The sequence below is a fragment of the Salvelinus sp. IW2-2015 genome, unplaced genomic scaffold (genome assembly GCF_002910315.2).
Source record: "Salvelinus sp. IW2-2015 unplaced genomic scaffold, ASM291031v2 Un_scaffold2611, whole genome shotgun sequence".
Taxonomy (NCBI): Eukaryota; Metazoa; Chordata; class Actinopteri; order Salmoniformes; family Salmonidae; genus Salvelinus; species Salvelinus sp. IW2-2015.
The window spans coordinates 46,906-69,195 of NW_019943919.1; the positions used below are offsets into that span (position 1 = coordinate 46,906).

At 45.7% G+C, this 22,290-nt stretch overlaps 1 protein-coding gene across 1 annotated transcript in view; it reads left to right on the forward strand.

Moving 5' to 3' along the window:
* The window catches only part of LOC112074382 (patatin-like phospholipase domain-containing protein 6), a 28,276-nt gene that overhangs the window by 5,040 nt on the left and 946 nt on the right, over positions 1 to 22,290 (forward strand). The window contains exons 2-31 of the mRNA XM_070440502.1: positions 652 to 749; positions 2,198 to 2,251; positions 2,463 to 2,550; positions 3,531 to 3,613; positions 3,728 to 3,819; positions 3,971 to 4,111; positions 4,382 to 4,541; positions 4,923 to 5,003; positions 5,885 to 6,013; positions 6,113 to 6,193; positions 6,508 to 6,715; positions 7,017 to 7,117; positions 7,404 to 7,583; positions 8,042 to 8,119; positions 8,536 to 8,741; positions 9,412 to 9,543; positions 9,811 to 9,934; positions 10,171 to 10,360; positions 10,499 to 10,648; positions 10,888 to 10,951; positions 11,041 to 11,209; positions 11,496 to 11,678; positions 12,282 to 12,400; positions 12,795 to 12,951; positions 13,203 to 13,319; positions 13,554 to 13,623; positions 17,537 to 17,653; positions 19,828 to 19,944; positions 21,915 to 22,063; positions 22,148 to 22,284. Coding sequence (XP_070296603.1) covers positions 693 to 749; positions 2,198 to 2,251; positions 2,463 to 2,550; positions 3,531 to 3,613; positions 3,728 to 3,819; positions 3,971 to 4,111; positions 4,382 to 4,541; positions 4,923 to 5,003; positions 5,885 to 6,013; positions 6,113 to 6,193; positions 6,508 to 6,715; positions 7,017 to 7,117; positions 7,404 to 7,583; positions 8,042 to 8,119; positions 8,536 to 8,741; positions 9,412 to 9,543; positions 9,811 to 9,934; positions 10,171 to 10,360; positions 10,499 to 10,648; positions 10,888 to 10,951; positions 11,041 to 11,209; positions 11,496 to 11,678; positions 12,282 to 12,400; positions 12,795 to 12,951; positions 13,203 to 13,319; positions 13,554 to 13,623; positions 17,537 to 17,653; positions 19,828 to 19,944; positions 21,915 to 22,063; positions 22,148 to 22,284 — 3,734 coding nt within the window. The 5' untranslated portion in view covers positions 652 to 692. The remainder of the gene's footprint in view (positions 1 to 651; positions 750 to 2,197; positions 2,252 to 2,462; positions 2,551 to 3,530; positions 3,614 to 3,727; positions 3,820 to 3,970; positions 4,112 to 4,381; positions 4,542 to 4,922; positions 5,004 to 5,884; positions 6,014 to 6,112; positions 6,194 to 6,507; positions 6,716 to 7,016; positions 7,118 to 7,403; positions 7,584 to 8,041; positions 8,120 to 8,535; positions 8,742 to 9,411; positions 9,544 to 9,810; positions 9,935 to 10,170; positions 10,361 to 10,498; positions 10,649 to 10,887; positions 10,952 to 11,040; positions 11,210 to 11,495; positions 11,679 to 12,281; positions 12,401 to 12,794; positions 12,952 to 13,202; positions 13,320 to 13,553; positions 13,624 to 17,536; positions 17,654 to 19,827; positions 19,945 to 21,914; positions 22,064 to 22,147; positions 22,285 to 22,290) is intronic.

Here is a 22,290-nt window from a genome sequence, read left to right on the forward strand (position 1 = left end):
ATCATGTGTTCCAAATGCCACTATATTCRCTATATAGTGCATTACTTTTGACTAGGGCTCTGTTTAAAATTAGTGCACTGTGTAGGGAATAGGATGCCCTTTGGGATGTTGCCTGTGTGCCATTGGAGCACTGTTATTATCTCTCGGTTTGGGACTGGGAGATGATCATGTTGCCAGTTTCAGTGGGGGAGGGGAACGGATGGGGATTGGCTGAGAGGCTCTGCTGTTCATGCATAAACACATATACAGTATGTATCTATAAACAGCAGTACCTCTCAGAAACCTGGATAGGTGACTTTCCCAAAGTTCCCGGGTTTTCCAGGAATTCTGGTTGGAGTATTCTGGAATTCCTGCTTGTTGCCTCCTGATTCAGGGAATTTCCCAACCTGGGATTTCTGGAAAACCTGGACATTTTTAGGAAAGTAATTTTGCAACCTTAAACCTGGACAACCTTTACAAAGAGCAATGAGTCTTAAATACATACTAGATWGTATTTAGTATAGTTTTGTTAGTCCTTTGTAAAAGTCCAGGTTTCTCTTCCATGCTACTAAAAAGCTATTTGCTTTACTACTTGTGTGAGAGAGTGAGTGAGTGTGAGACGTAAACAGTAGCCTGCATGTCTAATGCCAACATCCTGTTTTGTCTCCTTAGAGGCCGTTGATGGACCAGCCTGGTGAAGAGGCGGGGTTAGAATGGGACAGAGCACCTCGGAACAAGAGGGCCAAGAACGTGCAGATGCCCCTCTGGAAGTAAGAACACACACAATCCTGTCCTCTACCACTTACTCTGGCCCCATTGACCTCACCAACTACTACAGTACCGCTCCCATAGAGTGTGTGTGTGTGTGTGTGGGTGGGGATACCTAGTCGGTTGCACAACTGTATGAATTCAACCAAAATGTCTTCTGCAGTATGTACAGTATCCACCATCTGTCAGACCATAACCAACTTCTCATCAATAACTGCAGCTGAGTCCTTCTTTCTTTCGTCTCTTCTCCTGATCAATAAGCACTGACCGCCCTCCCACTCCAGCACAGTCACTAATTGGCTGAGAGCCAGAGTACTAAAAGCCCATTGGCCTTGCCCCATTGTGATACACTATCTGATTGGTCATGTGACCAGTGGTCAACTCAGCCATCCCCTTCTCTCTCTCACACACACACTTTCTATTGCAGCAACACTATATAAGCTTATCTCTGAGCTAGGATCTCCACTCCTTCAATGAGTCATATAGGGCCTAGTCTTAATCAGCGARGGGATTAGAACAGGGAAGGTCCTTTTGGCAGGACCTCACTCAAGTTCTACGATATCTTCCTGGAGAGAAGTGTCCTATTGATTTAGAGTTAGAGAGACCTCAAAAGATAAGAGACTCTCACTGTAATTTCTCTGCTTTGGTCCCCAACTGTGTGGGTGTGTATGGCATAGGAGTTAGACATCTCTCTCGGCTCTCTCTCACTCGTTACCTCTCACTTTCACTCACTTTCACTCACTCATTAACTCACTCACTCACTCACACACACACACACACACACACACACACACACACACATACAGCTGTGTACAGTACAGTCAGCTGATCACAGCCAAATTGCATCATGTCTCAATGAGCTCTGTGTTATTGTCTGGTGCAGCAGAGTAAAGCAGCAGACAGTCACTGTTCCTATTGTTGGTCTCAGAGCCAGGCTGACATGGGCACAAGGCAACTCAATCCATATCGACAAGGCAATTAGGCTTACTGTATAATAATAATCATCATCATCATCATTAAAAGTATTGTTAGAGTTATGTGGTCCCATTATTTATATGGAGCTTTTTGAGTTAAGCTGGGTAAGAAGGGACTGAGAGAAGGAGGGATGAACAAAGGAAAGAACAAGTGGGYTGGGGTGCTGACAAAAGAGGATGTTGATAAATAGTTAGGGCAAACTCAACACATTGGGTGACTGGATGTGTTTAAGATCCCACCTGGAAACTGTCATCCAGACCTGATTCAACCCAGATGAAACAATTTTACGTCATCATTCCTCCTTCTCTGACATTCTTTTCCCCGGGCATGGCGAACCCCAAGCCCTGAATTCCTTTATACGTCAGTTACTTAACTCAGTAACGCAACTTTCCCAGCTCTGGAAAAAGCTCCCTGTCTACATAGTATATAGGCTATTTTATACGGTTGTTCACTTCTCTTTTTTGTCTGCCAACAGGAAGGGTTTAACAACATCAAGGCGTTTGTGGAGGAAGAGCTACAGACTAGCATGGTTAGTTCGTATGTTGTAGTCTGGTGTGCAGTGTTTCATTCCATGAAGCCGTTGTAATTATGTTCTAATCAGCTGCTGCACACCTCTCTCTCTCTCTTTGTCTCTCCACATCTCCCTCTGTCTGTCTCTCTACATCTCTGTCCCTCTGTCCATCTCTGTCTCTGTCCATGTCTCTCTCTGTGTGTGTCTCTCTCTCTCTCTCTCTCTCTAGATGATGGGGATGGTGATTGGTGCGGGCATCGCCATAATCCTCATCGCCATCCTCATCTTCTTCATGCTGCGGAGGATCCAGCTCAGAAGTACGTGTCACATTCTCTCTCCAATGCATTTTCTTCGATAACTATAAAATGAAATAAATGCTAGCTTCAGTTACACTAGCGATTGCCCTTCACTTACACCTAAGAGCTTTCTAGCGTTGTCCCCGAACCCCCAAAAATTGTCAGACTGAGTGTAAATGTATGTGGACACCCCTTCAAATTAGTATATTCAGCTATTTCAGCAACACCCGTTGCTGACAGGTGTATAAAATCACGTACACATCCATGTACTGTCCATAGACAAGCATTGGCAGAAGAATGTCCCATATTGAAGAGCTCAGTGACTTTCAATGTGGCACTATCATAGGATGCCACCTTTCCAACAAGTCAGTTAATCAAATGTGTACCCTGTTAGAGCTGCAGCGGTCAACTGTAAGTGCTGTTGTTGTAAAGTGGAAACGTCTAGGAGCAACAACGGCTCAGCCGCGAAGTCGTAGGCCACACAAGCTCACAGAACGGGACCGCCGAGTGTTGTAGCACGTAYAAATTGTCTGTCCTCGGTTGCAACACTCACTACCGAGTTCAAAACTACCTCTGGAAGCAACGTCAGCACAAGAACTGCTCATCGGGAGCTTCATGAAATGGGTTTCCATGGCCGAGCAGCCGCACACAAACCTAAGATCACCATACGCAATGCTAACACGGAACCCAAACCGGCTGCACGCGTGCGCCATCGTGCATAAAGGTATTTTGTCCCCCCACACCAAACGCGATCACGACACGCAGGTTAAAATATCAAAACAAACTCTGAACCAATTACATTAATTTGGGGACAGGTCGAAAAGCATTAAACATTTATGTCAATTTAGCTAGCTAGCTTGCACTTGCTAGCTAATTTGACCTATTTAGCTAGCTTGCTGTTGCTAGCTAATTTGTCCTGGGATATAAACATTGAGTTGTTATTTTACCTGAAATGCACAAGGTCCTCTACTCTGACAATTAACTGTTTTAACTTCTCACAGACCTGCAAGCCCAGGAGGCCCCCAAGTATCGATTCCGCAAGAGGGACAAAGTCATGTTCTATGGGCGAAAGATCATGCGCAAGGTTAGTGGCTGTGGTGGCATGCGTTTTGGGGTTTCTAGCAAAGTAAAATGGTACCCTTTTGTTCGACAATGCGTTTTTTTGCCTTAGTTAACCTTTGACCTCTTGCTCTCACAGGTGTCCCAGTCCACCTCTTCCCTGGTGGGCACAGCCTCGTCCACACGCCCACGACTCAAAAAGAAGCAGAAAATGCTCAACATTGCCAAAAAGTGTGTGAACACGGTTTACCCTGTCTACTCTACTGATATCCATGATGCTAACAAACTTAGTGACTACAGAGTAGAGAACAATAGTCTCTTATACATTTGTCCTCCCGCTCTCTCATCCTGCTCTCCGTCCCTCCCCCTCTCCTCCCTCCAGGATTCTGCGTTTTAAGAAGGAGGTGCCCACCCTGGTAGCTAAGGAGCCTCCTCCCTCGGTGCTGGAGGCCGACCTTACAGAGTTTGACGTGGCCAACTCCCACCTGCCCTCCGAGGTGCTCTACATGCTCAAGAACGTCCGGTACGTAGGGACTTCTCCGAGTTTGTGTGTGTGTAGAGTGTACTCTCTGTGTGTGTTAAGATGTTGTGGAGTCCTTATCTATATGGAGGAGACGTGTGTGTGTGTTCGAGTAAACCACCATGTATCAAACCACCATGTATCATMGGTAAATTGTGACTGACTGATCTTCAAATAATATTGAGTAGTTATTAATGATGCAAGGTGATACGTAGGTCAGTCAGTCACTTTTTTTGTGTGTAGTAATCTCTCCATCTCTATCCCCCCCTGTAGTGTGCTGGGCCACTTTGAGAAGCCTCTGTTCCTGGAGCTGTGTAAACACATGGTGTTCCTGCAGTTCCAACAGGGAGAGTACGTCTTCAGACCGGGCCAGCCTGACAGCAGCATCTACGTGGTGCAGGACGGAAAACTAGAACTGTGCCTTACTGGAATGGTGAGGGAGAGTGTGTGTGTGTGTATGCGTGTGTCTGTGCCTTCTGTACAATTGAGCCTCCATCCATGCTAACAAGTAAACAGGAACTCAGTTCAGGGGCTTACAGTTCTCTAACAATTATCTCTCTTGTAGGTCATTAAATAATGATTAGCACCTATTAGTGTTTGACTCAGATTATCCCAATATGGAGGAAAAGGATCAAATGGAATGATCTCTGAATTTAGAAAGTTATGGCCACAATAAACTTGCATTTGGGCAAAGATTGGAATGACTTAACATGAACAGAATGTTTTCAAGGTAACTGTCAATTGTACTGTTTGCCTGTTTTTGTCTATGTTCATTTGTTATGACATACTCTGTTTTACCCCTGTGTGTTTTTAGGACGGCAAGGACGGTGTGGTGAAGGAGGTGTACCCCGGAGACAGTGTCCACAGCCTCCTCAGCATCCTGGATGTCATCACCGTAAGACACGCCCACTTCCTGTCCCGCATTCCACGCTCCCTAAATCACCATGCACGTGCCGTTTCTTGTTTGAGTCACCCTTTTGTCTGTCCCTATCACGTTTCAGTCAGAACTTTGAACTTAGTCAAGGAACAAGTCAGGGAAATCTAGCGTTGAATCGTAGCCTCKAAAGTTGAATCATATCAAAGTCATGATGATTTCGCAATTTAATGTTATATCATGAAGCACTATGATATGACATGTGTGGCTTATGTGCGCTTTTACTCTTGGTGGGATTTTTTTCTTCTATAAGTATACAATGAACTATTAAACACATGACCCTTTTAGAGTCAAGAGGAMTTGGTAGCTAGCATGTAACRCCTATATTTAGACTTGGGAAAACTACCTGACACAAACATCCCGGAGCCCTTGCTTTACGACTGAGAAAAGGAAGTGGAAAACGTCTCTAAAGCAATGGTTTCTGCTGGTGGGTTCTGCTAGTTCCCTCTTCTTGGCTTGTGACTATAAACATTTTGTTGAGTAGTTCAGTTTTTTGTTAGTGCGTGGGTCACAGTGACATTTTTAAAAAAAAAGACAAAAAAAAAGGCTTCACCCAAGTCACTGCAATGGCCGGGGTAGGCCGTCATTGTAAAATAAGAATTTGTTCTTAACCTACTTGCCTAGTTAAATAAATAGGACAGTGCTGAAAGAGCCTTGTCGTTGTGTTTGTTTCAGGTACACCTAGCTAGCATGTGAAACCACTCCCAACACAAACTTCCCCTCCCTTTACTGCTGAAAATAGGAACTTGTAAAATGTCTCAAGTCTGTAAAGTTACTAATATTGAGTTACAGTATATTCTGAGAGCGTGTGTGTGAACCTTATCACTGTGTGTGTGTTTCAGGGACACCAGAAGCCGTACAGGACGGTGTCGGCGCGGGCGGCTGAGGTGTCCACCGTACTGCGTCTACCTGTRGAGGCCTTCCTCTCCATCTTCGAGAAGTACCCTGAGAGCCTGGTGCGGGTTGTCCAGGTAAGCTGCAGTGTGTGTGTGTGTTTGTCACCAGGTGTGGACGTGCGTTTTTCTCTTGATGTTTACGGGACCTTTTCCTCCCTCTGTCTTCTCATGCAGATCATCATGGTTCGTCTCCAAAGAGTAACCGTTCTGGCTCTGCACAACTACCTAGGGCTCACCAACGAGCTCTTTAGCCACGTGAGTCAAGCTCCCCTTACACACACACACACAGCGCCACGATTCATCATACCACCCAGATTCTCAAACAACACACACCCACACATGGACATTCTGTTTGTTACTTCATCTACCAGGAATGCTACTTCATTAGCTGAAGCTACATCAGACATGCTGTTTTCATTACGATTGAGTCATTCAACGCTAACGCTACCGCTAATCACTTTTCAATGCTGACCTGGTAATTATAGCGATGCTAATTCAACGCTAGCCTGTCTTCATTGACCCTAACCTCTCTCTCTCTCTCCCATGCCCCTGTCCTCCCCTCCCTATAGGAGATGCAACTCCTGCGCCTGCTGCCCCTGTCCCCCCACCCCGTGCCCCGCACCAGCCCCCAGCGCCACGGCAAGCGTTTCGGTAGCCTGACCGTGCCCGTGGAGGACCGCGAGGCCGCCGTGAAGGACGCACCAGATCCTGGGAAGGATGGAGCCACAGTCCCACCAACCCTCAGRAGGACCATCTCCATGCCTGTAGACATCGCCGGTGAGTAACTCTTTCTGTCGGTCTCTCGATCCCTCTCTCTGTCCTCTTCCGTTCTTTTCTCTCTGTCCGTATGGTAACATCAGCATTCTTAGTATGTAACTTCAGCTCTGTGGCTTCAGTCCAGTTTTTACTGCATGTTAGTGACCTGACTTGACTCTTGACATTTGACATTAGTGTGCTTTAGTATGTTCCTAGTATGTAACTTGCCTCTGTTGCTTCTCAGACTGTTGACTGTGGCATTTACACGTGTTTGTGTTAACATGATTTCTGTGGTGTGTGTGTGTGTGGTGTCTACACACAGGCATGCAGAAGAATCTGCGGTCGGATTTCGATATGGCCTACGAGAGGGGACGGATCTCAGTTTCCGCTGAGGACGGCAACACACCACCCACCTATTCACGGGTCAGTATATACGCGCGTGCTCTCTCACACACACAAGGTTGGATATTAGTGACATCTCAGAATATGCATTTACATTTTAAATAAAATCAAAACAGAAATGTTTTAGTAATTCAACACTATCTATTCACTAACAGTCATCCTAGTGCACTAAAATACACATTTGCACTTCAAAGTAGACCACTAACTCTTGTCTTTGTARGTCACAGATCTGCACTTCAAAGTAGACCAGGCACAGTGTACTGTAATTGACATTCATGTCCCTCCATGTTTTCTGTTCTTTTCCCAGGACCAGCGGGAYAGGAGGGTGACCGTWGACGAGGTGCCGTCGGGGGTGTACCTTTACCCCGAGGAGGAGGGGGGTCCGGACAACCAGTTCTCACCAGGACCAGGACCCGTCCCCGGTCGCCCCAGCCCTGCCCTGTTCGAGGAGGCCCTGAAGGAGCTCCTCAAACTCATGAGGATAGAGGTTAATACTAACTGATGCTTAGTAACCTTAGTACATGGTCAGTAGATGGTTGCTATCTATGCAACCATGACTCTAGTAACAATGTAATCATGTGGCATTTACCTGATTATTGTGTTAAAAAACTGTCACCAAGTTACTTTGTCCTTTGGGCTAATGTACCATGTCTAGACAAGTTCAAGTTCAACCAGCACTTTCTCCCTCTGACTCCTTTTATCTAAYATTATTACAGTTCCATTTCACAATCTACTGTTATGGTTGGAACCGAGCATCTGAAATGTACGATATCGAAAGTTCTGTCTCCGTCCGTATATTTGCCAACCCTCTTGATTTGCAGCCCAGGAGAGCAAAAGGGGAATCCAGACGTTGTTTCACCACCAAGAGCGTTTCCTCATTCCCTCCCTCAAACGCTGTCTCACTCTTTCTTTCTCTCATTCTGTTCTTTTRCCTTCTTCTGCCAGGACCCCGCTCTGCTGAATGGGAGAGTGACTCTGCACCATGCCAAGGCAGGAACTGTGCTGGCTAGACAAGGAGACCAGGTACTTTTCTGAGGCTTGGAGAGATGTCCTCTCCTCTGTTTGAATGCAGGTTGACGTTTGTCATGAATCTTGCCATGGAGGCAGAACTGAGCGATTTCCGCTAGGTGGGCCAGCTGCAAAGTCAAAATTGTCTACATCGTCATGACAATACATGCCAACCTGACTGTTTAATCCCCCAATTTTATGAGGGAGAAGTCTTCAAAACATTATAGATTTGTGATATTGCAGATTCCTATCATCCCTTAATATTTCCTTGACATCTTTCCCCTCCAAATCCCTCTCTTTCCCATACACTTTATTCTCCCCTCCCCAGCTCCTTACTCCCTCCTCTACTCTCCTCTCTTCAACCCCTCTAAACACACAAAAACAAAACAAAACAAGAGACCTGYAATCTGAACTCCCTCTTCTCCTCTCAGGATGTGAGTCTCCACTTCGTCCTGTCCGGCTGTCTCCACGTGTACCAGCGGATGATCGACAAGCAGGATGCGGTGTGTCTGTTTGTCACCCAGCCGGGTGAGATGGTGGGCCAGCTGGCCGTGTTGACTGGAGAGCCCCTCATCTTCACTATCAAGGCCAACAGAGACTGCACCTTCCTCAAGATCTCCAAGTCTGACTTCTACGAGTGGGTGTCTAGTAGAGACCAGACTAGAGAGAGACTAAAGCAGGGGGGTAGGCAAGCCTGGTCCTGGAGCACCGCAGGCATTTCCTGTTTTTGATTTAACCGACCTGGAAGACCAGCTGTGCCGAATTTAGGCGCTGAACTGCTCAATTAGCTCAGTTGGTCAGGTGTGGTGCCTAGTTAGAGCAACATCCTGCTGTACCCGTGGCACTCCAGGAACAGGGTTGCCTACCCCTGGGCTAAACCCTTCTGTGTGAAAGGGGTATAGTTCACAGTCTGGGCATTAAGCTGGAACATTCAGTTTAAGCCTAACTCGGGTTTAGAAGTAGAGGAATGCAGGTTGTTGAATGATTACATGAAATTTAAATATACCAGTAGTCACTGACTGTTGACTATTAAACCATCTGTTACAAGTAGGTTGGCTTCAGTTCCAAACATGCATTTCTCGTTCTATGTCACAACTGTCTCACTGTTGATAAGATGCTGGTTATTACTATCTATCTGGTCATGGTAGAAAAGACTGAAGTGGTTCGAAAGTGGCATACACTTCTCCTAACCCTCGCTTTGTTTATCAGTTCCTGTGATATTTAAGCKTAGTGACTGCCTCACCCCTGAGATACTGTCTGTGTGTTTTTCCTGATCTGGTGTGCTCTGTGCTGCCCCCTGTCTTTAGGATCATGAGAGAACAGCCCAGTGTGGTTCTGAGTGCAGCCCACACCGTAGCCATCCGCATGTCCCCCTTCGTCAGACAGATGGACTTCGCCATAGACTGGATGGCTGTGGAGGCTGGCAGAGCCCTCTATAGGTATCTGGACAAATCTTCTCTCATGACAGTATTTTTAATTTGACCAGAAAATCTGTATTAGTGTGTTTGTTCTTATTACAAGCAGGCACATTTTTCTGACTGACAATATCACCTATCTGAAGGTATTTTTCTTTGACACGTTTCAAACTCTAGCCTTGCACAGACACGCTCAAATGTACACTGTCCTGAAACCAAACAACAATTTTTATTTTATTTTATTTTTTAACCGAAGTGACTGTTCTCCACCTCCTCTCGTCCTATCTCCAGGCAGGATGACCAGTCGGACTGCACCTACATAGTTCTGAACGGACGTCTACGTTCTGTTATACGTAAAGCTAACGGGAAGAAGGAGCTGGTAGGAGAGTACGGTCGAGGAGACCTCATAGGAGTGGTGAGACTCTGACCCATTTCTACAGCTGTCATCGTTCTGGTCTTTCATGCAGAATATGTTGTTACTATATTAGTTTATAAAGCTAATATTCAGAATAAAGTCAACCTATTTTATTTATATTAGACCTGTGTGTGTATAGTGTATGTTTGGGTTGTATTAGATCATTGGGGACACTATACCTTTTTAAATCCCATGATTTTGGAGCTCTTACTATCATCTCCTCCTGTTTTCCCCAGGTTGAGGCTCTGACCCGACAGCCCAGAGCCACTACGGTCCACGCGGTCAGAGACACAGAGCTGGTCAAGCTACCAGAGGGAACGCTCAACAACATCAAGAGGAGGTACCCACAGGTGGTCACCAGGTTGATCCACCTGCTGGGACAGAAGATCCTGGGGAACCTGCAACAGGCCCGCGGACCATTCTCAGGTGAGAGTGTGTGTGTGTGTGTGAGACACACCCACAAGTACACAGGCATGTACAGTATGCATACACACACTTGCCCTCTTTGTCCTCTAGATAAAGCCATGTATTACACTCTCTCTCTCTCACCCCGTACTTCTCCAGGTTCTGCCCTCGGCCTGTCCAGCGTAGCGTCCAGCCCTGACGTCACCAACCCGGCCAGTAACCTGTCCACTGTGGCCGTACTGCCCATCTGTGACGAGGTGCCAATCAACGCCTTCAACCTGGAGCTCAGCCACGCCCTCAGCGCCATAGGTACACACCTCTAGAGACTAGCATAGCAACTGTCAATCAAACCTTACTATGACTTGAACGTCTTGTTTCATATTAGTCAATAGTGATTACATCTGCCTAATGTGAGTAGATTCTGTGGACAATAAAGTTGTTCTATTCTGTTCCTTAACTAAATTGTTACATTGAGTGACCGCGATATTCAATTTTATATACATAAATTGTTCTCTCGGGAATATTAAACATTTGTCCTTGATGTGTAGGACCTACCCTGCTGCTGACCAGTGACATCATCAGAGAGCGACTGGGGGCCTCCGCTCTGGATAGGTCCGTTTTTATCCTCTCTTCTTCCTCTCTTCCTCTGCAGTATCCATATCAGTTGGTTGTTCTTCACTCTCGTTCTCCCCTCGTAACAGTATCCATGAGTACCGTCTGTCTGGCTGGCTGGCCCAGCAGGAGGACATCAACAGGATAGTCCTGTACCAGACAGACAGCAGTATGACCCCCTGGACCCAGCGCTGCATCAGACAGGCTGACTGCATCCTCATRGTGGGCCTGGGTGAACAGGAACCTGCGCTGGGACAGGTAGGAGGGACGGGGTYAAGAGCTGGAGGTTGATTTGGATGGGGCTCAATTGGAAGATGGGTTGCTAGTGTTTGGAGGATTGGTTGACCTATGAAGCTACTCTACTTACAAGCTGCCTAGTTACATTTATTTGTTCAATTTAAAYCTTTCATTGTGAAATTATACATGAACCTCATATTTCAGCTTATTTGTAGAGATATTTTTTTTTTAAAGCAGTCTAGTTATGACTGCATCTTATCCTCAGTACTGTATCTAACCATGCCTCTCTCTCTCTCTCTCTCTCTAGTTAGAGCAGATGTTGGAGAACACCGCGGTGAGGGCCCTGAAACAGCTGGTGCTGCTCCATAAAGAGGACGGCTCGGGGCCCTCCAGGACCGTAGAGTGGCTCAACATGAGGAGCTGGTGCTCTGGACACCTRCACCTCCGCTGCCCCCGCCGGGTCTTCTCACGACGCAGCCCCTCAAAACTGGTGCGACTCCCTGGGGAGATGCCATGACTTCTTTGTTTCTTTTTTTACTTTCTCTCTTTCTAACTTTCTTTTTTTTTCTTTTTTTTCGTTTATTCATTCATTACACACCGACCTTTGCCCACATCTGATTGTGTTCCTCCATTAAATGGAGGATGAGGACAGTTGTAAAGAGAGCTCTGACGATGTGGTAAGAGAGGAGGCTAGTCTGTTTTATATATACTTTAATAGCCTGTTGAGCATGTCCTCTTCATCCAATCAAAACATTTGTTTTATCTTGCACGGAGTGACGGCTCAAAATGAAGCACTTTGCAGTTCTACGAGTAACATGAGTTTTGGTTTTCATGAGAAATAACATAGTGCTTTAGCAACAAAAGCTTTGGGAAACCCAGCCCAGGTCGTTTTGGGGAAATGATCCATTGACAAGCTTACCAACCACTTACAGCGCTTTGGTGGATAGCAACTGTCGCTAACCAAGTCTGAATTGTTGGACAAGCTCTCGTTTCAAGCGCATGGAAGCCTACAAATTGCTCAGATTATCATCTGAAATCGACGTGTGTTTTTGTGTGTGTGTGTGTGTGTGTGTGTGTGTGCGCGGGCGGGCAGAGGGAGGTGTATGAGAAGGTGTTTGAGAAGACAGCGGACAGACACAGTGATTTCTCTCGGCTGGCCCGGGTACTGACTGGGAACAGCATCGCTCTGGTGCTGGGAGGAGGAGGTGCCAGGTCAGTGGACTTAGTTTTGATAGGAACACCTCTCTTTTGTGCTAGACTCTCTTTTGTGCTAGACTCTCTTTTGTGCTAGACTCTCTTTAGTGCCAGACTCTCTTTTGTAGATGATCAAGTAGTACATGCTTTACTCCACACTATCGACATCATCAAATGCATGTTTTCAATGACAGTCATGGGACCACAGCTCTTTGCATGAGAAGTCCTGTCTTCTGTTGATTATTATCAAGATTTCTTGTAACATGAATGTCCTTCAGGGTATCTGTAGTCTCGAATTAGTCAAGTTCTTTCAGATCTTTTCAAATGAATGAAAGAAGTGGAAGAAATGCAGTCCTCAAACAGTGAATTTCCTACTCTCTCTGATTGGTTGTTGTCTCTGTCACTCTTGCAGAGGCTGCTCCCACGTGGGAGTGATCAAGGCCATGGAGGAGGCAGGGATTCCCATCGATATCGTGGGCGGGACGTCCATCGGGTCGTTCATCGGGGCGCTGTACGCTGAGGAGAGGAGTGCGGTGCGCACCAAGCAGAGAGCCCGAGAGTGGTCCAAGGTCTGATCCTCCCTCCGCTATACCATCATGCACTTCTCTTGTTCCTATATCTGACCATTTGGCACATTCCTTTGTCAGGTGACATGTAGTGTATTAGAGGGAATCAGTTTGAGCATGGCGAGACACAGAATCACTCGTGTTGATCACATAATGAGTGGTCATGTGGGACGCAAGGTGATTCTGTGCGGTTCTGACTGAAATGTTGATCTCAGACACGCTCATTATTAACCTCCTTCCCTCCCTCCCTACAGGCGATGAACTCCGTATTCAAAACCATTCTTGACCTGACCTATCCCATCACCTCAATGTTCACCGGCGCCGCCTTCAACACCAGCATCTCCAAAGTGTTCCAGGACAAGCAGGCTGAGGTGAGAGGTCACATTGTCTGTCAGTGCTACTAGAGATGTCTGTCTGTGAAGGAAACTGGGCCACGTTCAGTAGGCAAACCTTGTGAACAGTTTCAGATAGAAATGTCTTGAATAGAGCTGACGTTGATACCTACTCCACATTTTGGTGAGGCATATTTGTTCTACATAATATATGTCCTTCTGAACGTTCCTTATTCCAATTCATATGGAATGTGTGGTCTGTGTAACCATCAGGACCTGTGGTTGCCCTACTTCAACGTGACTACTGACATCACGGCGTCCGCCATGCGTGTGCACCAAGACGGTGAGTGACAGGCAGCTAACCGCTGGCCCCTCCCTCTCTCTGCTCTATCGCTGTTTAGAAATGGACGACTAGATTTTGAAGTTGTCTTGACCGCACTATAGAAGTAATTGTCCTAGTTCTGCGGGATTTTGAGTAAAAATTGGATAGCTGTTAGGATAACTCTCAAGCAGTCACACACACACACACACACACACACACACACACACACACACACACACACACACACACACACACAAGTTAGATATGTATTTCATTTAGATATATACTCCATATGTAACACTATTTAAATCAATCCACTCACGCTGGTASGGRCCAATATGACCGAGAACTAACGTGGGATTGACATGATCATTCATTCCTAATGTCATTCGGCGTTTGATGATAACAGCTAGATAATTTAGATTAGAACGCCCTGATTTTACTGAATCAGAGTATGGGTTATGGGACTAAAATCCCAGCCCTTAATTGCACATTTACATTTGTTTTTATTTTAGTCATTTAGCAGACYCTCTTATCCAGAGCGACTTACAGTTAGTGCATTCATCTTAAGATAGCTAGGTGTTGTTATAATTTGGCGTTTTAGATAAATTCTGCATGCGTTTCAGCTGTATAATACTAATAGGGAGGTCATACAGCTGGTATGCTAGAGCAAAATCCTCTTTTCCCCGCTTGTTTAATATGTTCCTCCATTGACTGACTGACTGACACTTAATATATGGATTGTTTATGTGTGTGATGACTGACTGAGTGAGAAATGCACTGCCACTAACTGTAGCTAGAATAGTCCTAGAGGCTGGGGGTACGACCCCTGCTGACCTCTTGGGGTCATAGGCCACACCTTTTGGCTTGTGGAAGGAAACCTACCCCCCCAAATCCAGTGTTAGTACATGTTGCATGCATTCGTTATCACCGGTAATGTCCACTGGTTTGTAAGAGCAAAGGCATTTAAAGAAAGTAATCTATGTTATTTATGTACTGATTTTAGGCCAAATAGGCAAATGTAGCAATTGAGTCCTCCTTGATCCTGGATTTGGGGTGTCATAAGGTTGTAGGGTCCTCCAGTTATATCTTCGATGCCTGTCTGCACTTGGCATGTTTACTAACGGCGAGAGCAAAGCTTTACGACACTCTCTCTCTTTACCGACCACCTTCCTCCTCCCTAGTGTGATGTCACTTCCTGTTGACGCAGCCTAGTATACTCCCACTACTCATCTCTATTGCTCTCTTTCTCAGGTTATTCCTCCTACCTTTCTCACATCTGTTTTATGTTTAAAACATGTCTTTAAAACAACACCAAACAAACCATGCCACAGTGACTTCCCTAATGTTCATTTGCTCATATGGGGACACTTTCACCATCTGCTGTATAGGCTTACTATTAGCCTGGTCCCAGATCTGTTTTGCCATCTTACCATCTCCTATGGTCATTGTTGGGAAGATGGCACAAACAGATCTGGGGCCAGGCTAGTGTACTATAGATGTAGTGTGCTAGTCGTTGAACCTTCCACCCTTGTCCGTGTCAACAAGTAGGATCCAGAACACTCTTCATTTGCTTTACCCCTCCGCACCCTAACGCCTCTCCGTCCATCCCTCCCTCGCTTCCCATAGTTTCTCCCAATGTGCTTTCATACAGCTCAAATTTCCATTASTGGAGGCTTACACACAGGAATAGAGTGAAGTTGCCCCTAGACCCTGATCTTGGGTCAGTTATGTATTTCCCCCAATAATGGTTAAGTTTAGTATTGGGGGAGGGGAAGCTGATCCTAGATCTGTACCTAGAGAACTTCAACCGTAGCCTACACCACACATGGCCAGAGCGCAATGTCTGAAGCTCCGAGTAAGTGGGCCGTTTTTTTAACACCAACCTCAGGGTTTTCCAACATAGGAAGTTACACCGTTGGCTCATTCGTAACGCAAGGACTTTATGTGTTCGTGGTGGCACTATTTGGTTTATGCAACACCCCATGTTTCCATAAGCCAACCAATGAATGGTAGTCTCTTCGACATTGTGTAAATGTAGCATCATTTAGTCTTTTTTTATTTTTTTATGTTACGCTAGTCGCAAGACCTGTAGCTTAATTTCAAGATGGTGGCTTTTAGAGTATGGTCATAGCCATCAAGTTTATAGATCCTGCATTGTGTGTGTGCTAGCTAATTCTCCCTGGCTTGTAGATGGATCTTCCTTTTGATCRTTTTCTAACTCTTACTTCTCTCTTTCACTGGTCTCCTCCCTCTCTCTCGCTCTCTCGATCCCTTTCTCCGAGAATGTTGGTGCATTTTGTAGTAATTTTCTTGTTTGTTGTCGGCTGCTATCTATCTAACCAAGCTAATACGCTCTTACGCTCTAAACAAAACACCAAACAGGARGACTGTGGCTGTTGATAGCCTGGGATAGAGTAGAAATACACTGAGTGTACAAAACATTAGGAACACCTTTTGCCTTTAGAACAGCCTCAATTTGTCGAGTCATGGACTCTACAAGTGTTGAAAGRGTTCCGCAGGGACGTTGGCCCAGGTTGACTCCATTGCTTACCTTAGTTGTGTCAAGTTGGCTGAATGTCCTTTGAGTGGTGGACAATTCGTGATACTCATGGGAAACTGTTGAGCGTGAAACCCAGCAGCGTTGCAGTTCTTGACACAAACCGGTGCGCCTGGCACCTGCTCCCATACCCCGTTCAAAGGCACTTATATATTTGTTTTTGTCTTGCCTGTTGGCACACATACACAATCCATGTCTCAACTGTCTCAAGGCTTAAAAAGCCTTCTCTAACTTGTCTCCTTCCCTTCATCTTCACTGATTGAAGTGGATTTAACAAGTGACATCAATAAGGGATCATAGCTGTCACCTGGTCAGTCTATYTCCTGGAAAGAGCAGGTGTTCTTAATGTCTTGTGCACTCAGTGTATGTAGGTCTCCATTTTCCAATGAGGTTTCTGAACTAATACATGGTTACGGTGTTCATGGCTCCTTTTGAGTGGTTTAGGAGAGTAAATGGATGACACCATTTGAACTATTAGTTTGAAATTCAGTGTAATATTAATGCTGTGACGCTATTTAGTTATTTTCTATCTGTATTGAAAAAATGTCATTGTCATCTACAATCCTGTCTGTGCTATCTGTTTTACTTCTAGAACTGGCCTCTCTGGTTATTTACTTCTAGAACTGGCCTCTCTGGTTATTTACTTCTAGAACTGGCCTCTGGTTATTTACTTCTCGAACTGGCCTCTCTGGTTATTTACTTCTAGAACTGGCCTCTCTGGTTATTTACTTCTAGAACTGGCCTCTCTGGTTATTTACTTCTAGAACTGGCCTCTCTGGTTATTTACTTCTAGAANTTCTAGAACTGGCCTCTCTGGTTATTTACTTCTAGAACTGGCCTCTCTGGTTATTTACTTCTAGAACTGGCCTCTCTGGTTATTTACTTCTAGAAACGTTGCGTTATGTTACCTGGCCATGTTCCCTGAGGGTTTTATACTGTATACGTCAGATACAATTTCAGGTCGTTTTACGTTTTTAGATTGTATARGTCGAGAGCTCTGGACATGTTTTGCCCCTTTTGTCTCCTGCTCTTTTCTGTCCCTCACTCTCTCTATATATCTGGCCATCTTTAGCTCTGTCTTGCTCCTAGGTTTTACAAAATTACAGAAACTTTCCAAAGGTCTCAGGTTTTTCAGAAATCCCAGTTGGAGGATTCCCAGAATCAACTGGGAATTCTTCAACTGGAATTTCCCCAACAAATACGGGAACTTTGGGAACGTTTCTGACAATTTGGAACCCTAATCTCTCCTCTCTCCTTTGTCTCACTCCTTATCTCTCTTTCTCTCTCTCTGGCTCTGCCTCTCTCTCTGTCTGTGTGTGACGTGGGGCTATTTGTCCATGTTTGATGTCCCTTCTCCATCTTCCATTCTGACAGGCTCGCTGTGGCGCTATGTTAGAGCGAGTGCCTCCTACACCCCCTATTTACCTCCCCTCTGCGACCCCAAGGATGGCCACCTGCTTGTGGATGGTTGCTATGTTAACAATGTCCCAGGTCAGAGTTCAAAGTTCAAACCCCGACCCGTCTCAACCCCAAAAGGAGTTGTAGAAGTTGCTCCTGACCACTGATACAGGGTCATATTATTTTCACCCACCTGATGGTTAATGTTAGGATTGGGGTTATGTKAATTGATCCCAYATCTGGGGTTAGGGGCAACTTCTACCTTAAGCTCCTTGAAACACCGACAATCAACCACTCCCTCCCCCTCACGTTCCGTCTCACCTTAACCCCACCTGACCAGTCGGACATTGGGAACCCATGGTTTGGAAGGAAAGTTAGGCTAATACAGTGTATATTTCGGTATGTGAGTGGAGGGMATGRAATGTTTCGCTCCCCTACACCCAGAACCACCCATTCTTAACACCAATACTTCTCTATTCAATTTGGCTTCAATAGTTCACACTCATACACACGTCAGTTACGAATTGGCTTTGTCCCACCCCCCAGTGTCAATAAGCCCCTCCCCATGCCTCCGGATTGGCAGTGAGGCTTTGCTCATGCAGGTACATATCCATGGGTCAGACAGAGAGGTGCATGATGGTCCTGCTTTTGGTGCCCCGCCCCCTCCCTGTTTTTGGTTCTCCATGCTCCTCCACTTCATCTCCCAAGTTCTCCTGCACTTGGCTGGTATACTACACACCAAGTGTACACTTACTCGTCTGCTTTTTCCTGAGCATGGCACACAGGCTTTTCCCTAAGGCCTTTCCACGCAGCTTGCTGCTTGTCGTTTCCCACGTTCTAAAGCTTGGGTCTCAGTCACTCGTTTGTCAGTGTAGGTCCATAGGTTATAGCTTCTTGCGTATCGACCTAGCTATAGGAACACAACATGTAGCGTTCTCTTCAGGGTTTGAAGCTGATCCTATGGTGTCYGGAAATAAAGGTTTTGTGTTGAGGTCAGAGAAGATCACCATATAGGCTATTTCATGTTTGTTTTTTAATTGTGGTCGTTTTTTCTCTGTCCATTTGTCTGTCTGTTCGTCCATCGCTTGATCCCATGTCGTCATACCGAGCAGTGCTTATGAATGGCTTCTGTCAACCATTTGCACCCCCCCCCCAGCAGCTACACCTCCCCCTGTCCATGTATGTGCATGTGTCCGTGTACTGTACGCATCTATATATTTACTCTTTACATATATATTGATGACAGTGTTGCTGATGCTACCTGTTTCCCTTTAGCTTTTTCTAGCGAGATGCCAAAAGTGTTCTGGATCCTACCAATGCCCATAGCCGAACATACAGTTCCATCACTCTTGTCAGTGAAAGGCTTGATTGAAGCCTCAAATTAAAAGTGGGGTGAGAATGGTGACTGTGCGTTTTGTTAGTACTTCTAAGTCCAGAACTAGTTCAGTTCAATGATTCCACACTGAAATTCTTCAGTCTCGTATGTCCCCTTCAAACTCCACACACAGCGGCATCCTGCTCTTCCTCTGGTGCTCCTTCTCCTTCCAATCCATGCAGCGCCCAGCCTCCCCCTGCCCTCTGCTGGTCCGGAGTGGTATTACAGGACCACAGCTTTGGGCAGGGCTGGCTGGTTGCCCCTAACATGTTCGCTAGTGTCTGAGAGATCTCCATATGCTGTGACCAGACTACCAACCTCCAGTGCTCRTTGTGTCTAGTTGGGGAGTCAGGGAACTGAAGGCTAGGTTTTAAAAGGTTCCTCATACCTGTATTTTTGGTGATTTTAGTTTTCTTCCCCCTTTTTGTATGTTTTCACCAAGTGCTGTAAAACACTACTTTTTATAAATGGTTCTAAAAGCAAAAGCTTCACTTTYGCTCGATAACCTTTCACAAGGGTTAACTCACAAGGAGCATAAGGTTGTGGTTGGGGACAGAGTCTGGAGATCGAACCAACCCTTGATACTCTGTGGCTGCACCCTTACCCCTGTACCCTGTGCCTAGACCTGACACACACACACACACACACACAGGTCTCTGTGCATGGTAAGGTGGTTCAGGGGATGCAGAAGCAATTTGAGAGGTTGGGCAGCACCACATTCACATCCTGTGGCTAACCTCTTGGCGGTTACCCACCTCTGGGTTAACCAATTGGGATTGCATCCCTTTGGTTTGGGGCCGTGGTCTGCTGCCAAAACGCATGACTAACCTGAGAAGTTACGCCAACGTTATTGAGATGTTATCCCCTCCCTCCCCCTGGGTGTGGCTCACAGGGTCACTGTGGCGCTATGTGAGGGCGAGCATGACCCTCTCAGGGTACCTGCCGCCCCTCTGCGACCCCAAAGATGGCAACTTGCTTATGGACGGGGGCTACATCAACAACCTGCCAGGCAAGTAGATGGGGAGGAGAACAGGAAAAGAGGGCGGATAGGAAGGGGTAGGTAGGACATCAGAGTTATTTTAGTTTGGGGGGGGTATTGAGAGCTCATCCATGGTAGGGCTGTCATTGACAATGGTGGAGATGACAGTTTGAACAGAAATTAAGTTGAAATTTTCTACCATCTGAGCAGTGGGAATGAGCGTTCAATCCTTTCTCTTGTCAAAATGTTCAAATTTAATTTGCCAAAACAATCTTTTCAAAATTATAGCCATAGAGGCAATTGGAACTGAGGGGAACAATATGTAAATGAACCCTGTAGTGTATTTGACATTGGTCTGTAACTGCTTTCACTCAGATCAATCTTTCCTATCAGATGGGAGAATACAACACAGAGCGTCAAAGTGTGTTAGTGATGGTGACACTGGTGGTACAAAGTATCCCATGTACAGTATCCACAAGCTTTTTAAATCGGCACTAAATAACAGAGTTTCAGAATGCTATGTGTCTGTCAGTCAGGCTTCCTGGGTCTTACTGGCTGAGACATCTAAAGGGGCGGGACATATACCGTATTCTCAATTATTGGGAGTGTTTTTGATAGAGTGTGGAATTTAGGCAACTTAACGATATACCAGTTAGCTTTTAATCCATTCCATAAATCAAAACAATAAGCCCATGCTTCTAAATCAGTGACTTACTAGAACCAGTCGGCCTCTGACAGTACATTCCCTTCCAGTTTTGAATACGAAACCCAGTATCATGCCCCCAACAAACTGGTATTCCAATAGGATGTTACAACTTTGGAGTTCTACCAAAATGGATGTATTGATGCCTCTTGCATTCCAACTGGAAAAAAAGACAACTTGAAAAATTATATAAAATCTGCAATGCTACTCAAATGTTCTATCTCTTCTAACTTATGCTACTGTTATTCCTCTTGGAAAGTAGGCATTGTAAGCGTGCAAGAAGAAAAATAATGAAACACAAAACCGAATGTTTCACAAACCTGATGAGTTGAACATCATCCTTCTCTATTTTGGGTGATTTAGGTTCATTTAGATGTGGAATCTCCTTGTGGTTTGTGCCACATGGTTGGGTGGCTTCGAGGTCTACGATACGTGMGATTATTTGATGATTTGGGTGYACACACCCACAGAGTTGGACCCAGTGTCTATCGGGCTAAAGCAATGACTAGTCTCACATTCTAATAGGCAGAAGAGGRGCAATGCCATAGTAACCATCTAGTGTTTATGATGGCTTTAGATAGCTAGTACCCATAGAACTAACGCTAATGATATAYGTTTAAACTCTTCKAAATTTAGGCTTGGTTCATTTTMTACATTTTTGTCATTTAGKAGACGRTGTTATCCAGAGCAACTTACAGGAGAAATTAGGGTTAAGTGCCTTGCTCAAGGACACATTGACTGATTTTTCTSTGGCTCYGGGATTCGAACTGGCGACCTTTGGGTTACTAGACKAACACTAAACCGCTAGGCTGCCTGCCAGTTCCTTGWACACATTGGGTCAACACTGTGGAGTGGACTGGTGAGACCTGCACCCTWCACAGGGTAGTTGGTCTCAAACCCTCTCTGGGACTCGCACCATAAACACACACACCAAGGCTGCATTATCAACAATACAGGAGGGAACAAAAAGTGGAGATAAGAATTCACCCAAACATTGGGACCATCAAAAAAAATGTAGAGGTGTAGTAGGGCGATATGAGTAGATGCATTGTATAAAACTGGAAATGAAATTAAGTTTGTGATTTTCCAGTTGGTGATAATCCAGCCAATTGGGATGTCTGTTTCTGGTGGAGTGAGTTTGAYTATGTAWTAAASTATATGAAGGACAARGTTCCTATTAGGAGATAACCACAATAACCCCAGACTGGGTTTTCCTTATCGTCCCTGCTGCCGGCTCGTGTACGTCTGTGTGTGTGTGTGTGTGTGTGTGTGTGTGTCACAACGTGACGTCCCACAGCGGACATCGCGAGGAACATGGGCGCCAAGACTGTCATCGCCATCGACGTAGGTAGCCAGGACGAGACGGACCTCTGTAACTATGGCGACAGTCTGTCGGGCTGGTGGTTGCTGTGGAAACGGATCAACCCCTGGGCAGAGAAAGTGAAGGTATGATGATCAACGCAGATGACCCCACACACCGACACGCGCACACGCACACATTCTCACACCCTATCGTCTATACCCACCCAGGTTCCAGACATGGCAGAGATCCAGTCCAGGCTGGCCTATGTGTCGTGTGTACGTCAGCTGGAAGTGGTTAAGAAGAGTGCCTACTGCGAGTATATCAGACCACCCATCGACCGCTTCAAGACAATGGACTTCGGCAAGTTTGA